The sequence below is a fragment of the Rhinopithecus roxellana genome, chromosome 2 (assembly GCF_007565055.1).
Source record: "Rhinopithecus roxellana isolate Shanxi Qingling chromosome 2, ASM756505v1, whole genome shotgun sequence".
In the NCBI taxonomy this organism is placed as follows: Eukaryota; Metazoa; Chordata; class Mammalia; order Primates; family Cercopithecidae; genus Rhinopithecus; species Rhinopithecus roxellana.
Window position 1 is genome coordinate 131,254,438 of NC_044550.1, and position 6,586 is coordinate 131,261,023.

The 6,586-nt window shown below is 65.0% G+C and overlaps 1 protein-coding gene across 1 annotated transcript; it reads left to right on the forward strand.

The window, feature by feature from the left end:
* The first annotated feature begins 685 nt into the window (after positions 1-685).
* ADRA2C (adrenoceptor alpha 2C) lies at positions 686-2,845 on the forward strand. The gene has a single exon (XM_010384409.2). It carries the CDS (start codon positions 934-936, stop codon positions 2,314-2,316), a length of 1,383 nt encoding a protein of 460 aa, XP_010382711.2. The 5' UTR covers positions 686-933; the 3' UTR covers positions 2,317-2,845.
* Positions 2,846-6,586: the final 3,741 nt, after the last annotated feature.

The following is a 6,586-nucleotide window of genomic DNA, read 5'->3' on the forward strand; positions in this document are numbered from 1 at the left end:
AGTCCCTCAGTCTGCAGGCGGCCCTGGAGAGGGCGCCCTCGCCGAGCGCGCGCCCCGCGCCGCCGCCCCGGACTCCTCCCCGGCGCCGCGCCGGCAGGTTCGACCAGGCGGCCGCGGGCTCCGGCCCCGGCCCGCTCCCCAGGGCCCGCGGCCCGCCCCCCCCCCCCCCCCCCCGCGCGCCCGCCCCGCTGCGCAACTCGACCCAAGTTGGAAGCCAAGGCCAGGCGGCCGCACTCGCGCCCAGCGCAGGGCGGAGGCGGCGAAGGAGGCGGCGGCGGCGCAGCTCCGGCGAGCGAGGCGGCTGCCGCACGGCCGAGCGTGGACCGCGGGGGGCGCCCGCGCCTGGGAGCAGCGGGAGGACTCGCGGCGGCGCCGGCGCCCCGCCCGGGAAAGTAAAGTTGGAGCCGGAGGGAGCGCGCGGGCGCGGGGGCCCGGAGGAGCGGCGGCCGGCGCCCCGGCGCGCCGAGCCCTAGCCGGCCGGATGGGAGGCAGAGCGCCCGGGCCGCCGCCGCCTGTCGCCTGCGCCCCGGCCGGGCTCCGGGGCCGCGGGGCCGCTCAGGCACGCCCGCTTGGGCGCCGCGTCGCCGTGGGCTCGCCGCCGGGGCGCTCCCCGTGAGCCGGGCCGAGGGCGGGGCCGCGCGAGGACCCCGGGACCTGCCCCCCTCCCCCCGCCGCCGCGTCGCCGCTCGCTCCGGGCGCCTCCTGCTCTGCACTTACGCGCTCGGCAGCTGCGGGGAGCCCGGCAGCCACGCTCTCCGGCTCGCCGCCCGCCGAGCCACTACGGCCGAGGGCCGGCTGCGGGGCGCCGCGGTCCCCGGCGGGTGCGCCCGAGCAGCAGGCGGCGATGCGGGCGCCGACCCCGGCTGGGGGGCGCCCAAGCTGCCGCGGCTGCTCCCCGGCTCCAGCAGGGACCGCGTAGCTCGCGGGAGGACCATGGCGTCCCCGGCGCTGGCGGCGGCGCTGGCGGTGGCGGCAGCTGCGGGCCCCAATGCGAGCGGCGCGGGCGAGAGGGGCAGCGGCGCCAACGCCTCCGGGGCTTCCTGGGGACCGCCGCGCGGCCAGTACTCGGCGGGTGCGGTGGCAGGGCTGGCGGCCGTGGTGGGCTTCCTCATCGTCTTCACCGTGGTGGGCAACGTGCTGGTGGTGATCGCCGTGCTGACCAGCCGGGCGCTGCGCGCGCCCCAGAACCTCTTCCTGTTGTCGCTGGCCTCGGCCGACATCCTGGTGGCCACGCTGGTCATGCCCTTCTCGCTGGCCAACGAGCTAATGGCCTACTGGTACTTCGGGCAGGTGTGGTGTGGCGTGTACCTGGCGCTCGATGTGCTGTTTTGCACCTCGTCGATCGTGCACCTGTGTGCCATCAGCCTGGACCGCTACTGGTCGGTGACGCAGGCCGTCGAGTACAACCTGAAGCGCACGCCACGCCGCGTCAAGGCCACCATCGTGGCCGTGTGGCTCATCTCGGCCATCATCTCCTTCCCGCCGCTGGTCTCGCTCTACCGCCAGCCCGACGGCGCCGCCTACCCGCAGTGCGGCCTCAACGACGAGACCTGGTACATCCTGGCCTCCTGCATCGGCTCTTTCTTCGCGCCCTGCCTCATCATGGGCCTGGTCTATGCGCGCATCTACCGCGTGGCCAAGCTGCGCACGCGCACGCTCAGCGAGAAGCGCGCCCCCGTGGGCCCCGACGGTGCGTCCCCGACCACCGAAAACGGGCTGGGCGCGGCGGCAGGCGCGGGCGAGAACGGGCACTGCGCGCCCCCGCGCGCCGACGTGGAGCCGGACGAGAGCAGCGCCGCGGCCGAGAGGCGGCGGCGCCGGGGGGCGCTGCGGAGGGGCGGGCGGCAGCGCGCGGGCGCCGAAGGGGGCGCGGGCGGCGCCGACGGGCAGGGGGCGGGGCCGGGGGCGGCTGAGTCGGGGGCGCTGACCGCCTCCAGGTCCCCGGGCCCCGGCGGCCGTCTGTCGCGCGCCAGTTCGCGCTCCGTCGAGTTCTTTCTGTCGCGCAGGCGCCGGGCGCGCAGCAGCGTGTGCCGCCGCAAGGTGGCCCAGGCGCGCGAGAAGCGCTTCACCTTCGTGCTGGCCGTGGTCATGGGCGTGTTCGTGCTCTGCTGGTTCCCCTTCTTCTTCACCTACAGCCTGTACGGTATCTGCCGCGAGGCCTGCCAGGTGCCCGTCCCGCTCTTCAAGTTCTTCTTCTGGATCGGCTACTGCAACAGCTCGCTCAATCCGGTCATCTACACGGTCTTCAACCAGGACTTCCGGCGATCCTTCAAGCACATCCTCTTCCGACGGAGGAGAAGGGGCTTCAGGCAGTGACTCGCGCCCGCCTGGGGATCCTGGACAGCTCCACGCTCAGGGCTGGGCAGAAAGGGCGGCCCAGACGGGAGCTTTCCCAGAGACCCGGGGATGGATTGGCCTCCAGGGCGCAGGGGAGGGTGCGGCAGGGCAGGAGTTTGGCAGAGAGATAGCCGGGCTCCGGGGAGTGGGGAGGAGAGAGGGGGAGACCCCTTTGCCTTCCCGCCTCAGCAAGGGGCTGCTTCTGGGGCTCCCTGCCTGGATCCAGCTCTGGGGGCCCTGCCGAGGTGTGGCTGTGAGGTCAGCGTTTTAGAGAGCAGTGGCAGAGGTAGCTTCCTAAATGGGCGAGCAAGGAGCCCCCCAAACACACTACCACTCCCCATCCCCGTCTGACCAAGGGCTGACTTCTCCAGGACCTAGTCGGGGGGTGGCTGCCAGGGGGCAAGGAAAAAGCACCGACAATCTTTGATTACTGAAAGTATTTAAATGTTTGCCAAAAACAACAGCCAAAACAACCAAACTATTTTCTAAATAAACCTTTGTAATCTAATGTTGGGTGCCGCAGTCAGTCCTTGAGCTTGGGGGCTGGGAGTATCTTCCCAGTCAGACCTCACCCTGCCTGACACCCTCCGCCTTCCTCAGCCCTGCAAGGCTGGACGGTGGGCACCCTGGGCCTCTGGGTTACAACTTCCCTCTTGCATGAGAAGGAGGGGGTCTTGCTTTTTCTCAGGCTAACCCTTTATGTACATGGAAAATATGTACTCAAAATTCCCGTACTGAGAGTAGTGAAGAGGTGAAAGGAGCCTAGAACCCCCCAAGTTGTCCCCAAGTTTAGATTCTGGGGGACTGTCTTTCCCGCATTCCCATCCCTGCCCTTCCCCGCTCTGATACTCGGAGCCTCCTGGTGGAGAGAGGTGGGGCTCTTCCAGTCCAAGCCTTGGAGTAGCTTTGAGCTAGTCCTCTGGGCTTTGAACGTTTTGTGGGCGTGGCTCTTGGGTGGAGAGGGTGGGCATGAGGCCAGCAAGCCCCCACACCATCATTCTAGACCAGAGGCCTGACCAGAGCCAGGTTGAACAACAGGCACTTTCTTATTTCCGCAACAAACTGAAAGTCATTGAGGCCCCAGAGCAGTGGAGTGGGACAAGCCAGCAGTGGCTGGGGAGGGGCCTGGGGCCGGCCTGTTTCCTGCCGTGCCCTCAGTGTCTCCCCAGTGCAGCCCTGCCTTTCCCCCTTGCTCCACCGTCAGGCCCAGCAGGTGTCCACACTGTCCACAATGCTGCTTGAGGAAGGGCAGTGGAAGGTGGGGGATAGAGTACCGAGGTGGGCTTCCTGGTGCTGGGCCTTCACAGTGTAGGGACCGCTCAGACTCAGCCATTTCACAGGGCCTGGAAGCTGCCAGGATGGCTGAGGTGGATGGGCAGAAGTGGACCCTGGGCCTGGTAGGAGCTGGGCAGGGCTCCCCCCAACACACACGCACAGACAGCTCGGTAGGAGTGCAGGGGCTGTGTCAGGCCTCCTGCTTGTGACCATCCATTCCCCATTCCCGTCCCCCTTCCCATCCCTGGGAGGCCCCCCTGGGCTTCCCTGCGTGTACCCTCCCCTCCCAGACCCTGCTTGCTGAGCTCAGCCCAGACCCATCCTGGATACCCACCTCGCTCTCTTTGGCATGGGGGGCCAGGGTCTGCCTGGGGAGGGGTCAGCCCTGGGTCCTGCATTCTTCTGCAAGCCCCCATCCGCGAAGTCAGGTTACAGAGCAGTGGGGCCTGACTTGCCAGGGCTGGCCCTTGGAGAACCCCCTTGCCGCAGCTGCCTGGCTTCCACTCCAGGTGATGGGTCTTCAGGGTGCCCCGGCTGAGAGGAACTCTCCCAGCCATGTCCACAGCAGGCACGTGCTAACGCTCGCACCTGCTGTGTGCTAGGCTCAGACACAGATGGGAAGATTCAGACAGCAGTGGGGGCAGGGGAGGGGTGGAGAACGTGGCCAGTCAAGGCCGATGAGGACATCCCTGACCTTCCCCGACCAGGCCTGGGCAGGGAGTCCTGAGCTGTTGGCCCAGCTTGTCCTGGAGCTGCTGCACTGGCTCAGACAAATCCCTGCTCTTTGGGCCTCGGTGCCCTACCTGGGAAGTGGAGGGGGTCCTGGGAGCCCTCTTGGGCCCTGCCAGGCCTGCCAATCTGTGGGACAATCTATCCCCTGAACCTGGGACCACAGGAGACCCCACCTCAGAGACTCTATGGCTGGCATTGCACCCCGGGGTACTCCGAGGGCAGGCCTTGGGGCTGCGAGGGAATCACTGCACACGCGTGAAAAAGATCCAGAGCTCAGGATTTCTGCTCCAGAATCTGCACCTTACCAAGCTGGCAGGAGGGGCCCAAAATTCACAACTGCAAGATGGGAGGGCAGACCCCCAACCCTCCACCTGTCAGCACTCAAGACTCCCAGTCCCACCCAGGGCACCCTTCCCTTCAGAGCACCAGCATTTCGAGTGATAATTTGTACATTTCATGGGGCTGAGAGAGGTGGATTAACCTGCCTGAGGTCACACAGCTGGTGATAAGACCTGACAGGGCCCAGGTTTCCTGACCCCAAATTCAACCAGATAACAAGTATTTCTTGAGTATCTCCACCAGCTCCTACTGCCTCCTGGGAGGTCTTCAGGAGTGGGCAACTTCCCACAGCTGAGGGCAGACTCCACGTGGAGGCACAGCATGAGCAAGGGTCTGGAGGTAGGAGGTGCAAATATGTTTTAGGAAATGGGGTGCCAGTATGGGGAGGGGGAGACGACACAGACAGGAGGCTGGGCAGAGGGGTCGTGTGCCAGGCTGCAGGGGAGAAGCCGGTGGGAGGGTGTTTGGACAGAGTGTCAGGTTTTGATCGGAGCCCCTGGGGGCTGTGAGGTCTGCAGAGGAAACGCAGCCTCCCAGGGCTGGAGCCTGCCCTGTCACATGCTTAGCAGTGTGGCCTACTGAGCATGTCATCTCTGAACCGCAGATCCTCCTCCCTGCAAGGGGATAACCACAGCCCCCCACACCCAGGGCTCCTGGGGGATTAACTCCGAGGATACAGCAGGGCACGCAGCCTGGTACACGCTCAGGGAAGAATGTCAGCAAACCTTCCTCCTCTTCCTGTCCTGACCCCGCCAGTCGCACCCTCCAGGGCTGTGGCCGGGACTGCAGCTGGCAGATGTTCACCACTTGGTCTTGATTGCCGCCTGGAGAGACTTTCTTTTCAGCTGGATAAACAGAGACGGAAGCCTGGCTTCTCACCCTGCCTGCTGCAGGACCACATGTCACCTTGCTCTGAGTCCTGGTGTCTTCATCCATGAAGGGGGCACTGACACCCACTCCAAGGGTAACATGAGCCCCGAGTGTCCCCAAACCCAGTCTGAGAACCACCTACCAAGGGGACTTCTCGATGCCCAGAGCAGGGCCCTCCCCTCTGCTGACCTGTCCACCACGGCCCCTGCCTTCCTGAGTGGCTCTCCTCTCCACGGACGAAGCCTGGGCCTGTCTCACTTCTTCATGCCGACTTCATGGAGCCAGAGTGGCCTGATGTCAACCCCTGTCTGTGGTTGAGGAAACTGAGGCCCAGAGGTGACTATGTGGCCAGGGACCCCTAGGGGTGAGGAGGCAAACTGTGGACCCAGAAAGGTCCCTTTGCAGAGAGCCTGGGCTCTGATCCCACCCCGTCCCAAGCCAGTGCCATAGGTAGCATGGGATGCATTCCTGGTCCGGGCCACAGAGCAGTGTTTTCCACGACCGGTTTCCTGTGCAGAGCTCCCCTGTGGGCTCTTGGGAGATTTCAGGCAAAATAAAATAAAGCAGCCACTACCGACGGAGGAGGGCTTGCCCTGCGTGGAGGGTGCCAGCTCGAATGCCATCCTGCTCAGGGTTCCTGTGTACCTGGCCCAAGCCTATCACAGATGCGGCTCCTACCAGATATACATAGACATGCATATGTTTTCATTAACTCCTGTATTTTAATCCCATGGCTGAGTTGGTAGGAAAGGAGGGAAAAGAAAAAATCCAAATTATTTCTTTGCAGCTCAGTATGGAATTCAAAAGGAAATATTCCTTGGTGCAGGCAGCAATGTTCGTACTTTATAGAAGCAGCTCCAGGCTTTGGATCCTGCCCCCGACTCCGGGGGTGGGGGCTGGAGGTGGGGGGAAACACGTTGCCGTGGCACTTGCTGGCGAGGAAGCCGCCCTTCCCGGCTGTGCTGGCAGCCGGCTGTATTTTTATATCACATCCATCGGCAGGGCTCAAATATTCCAGTGCCACGTCAGATCA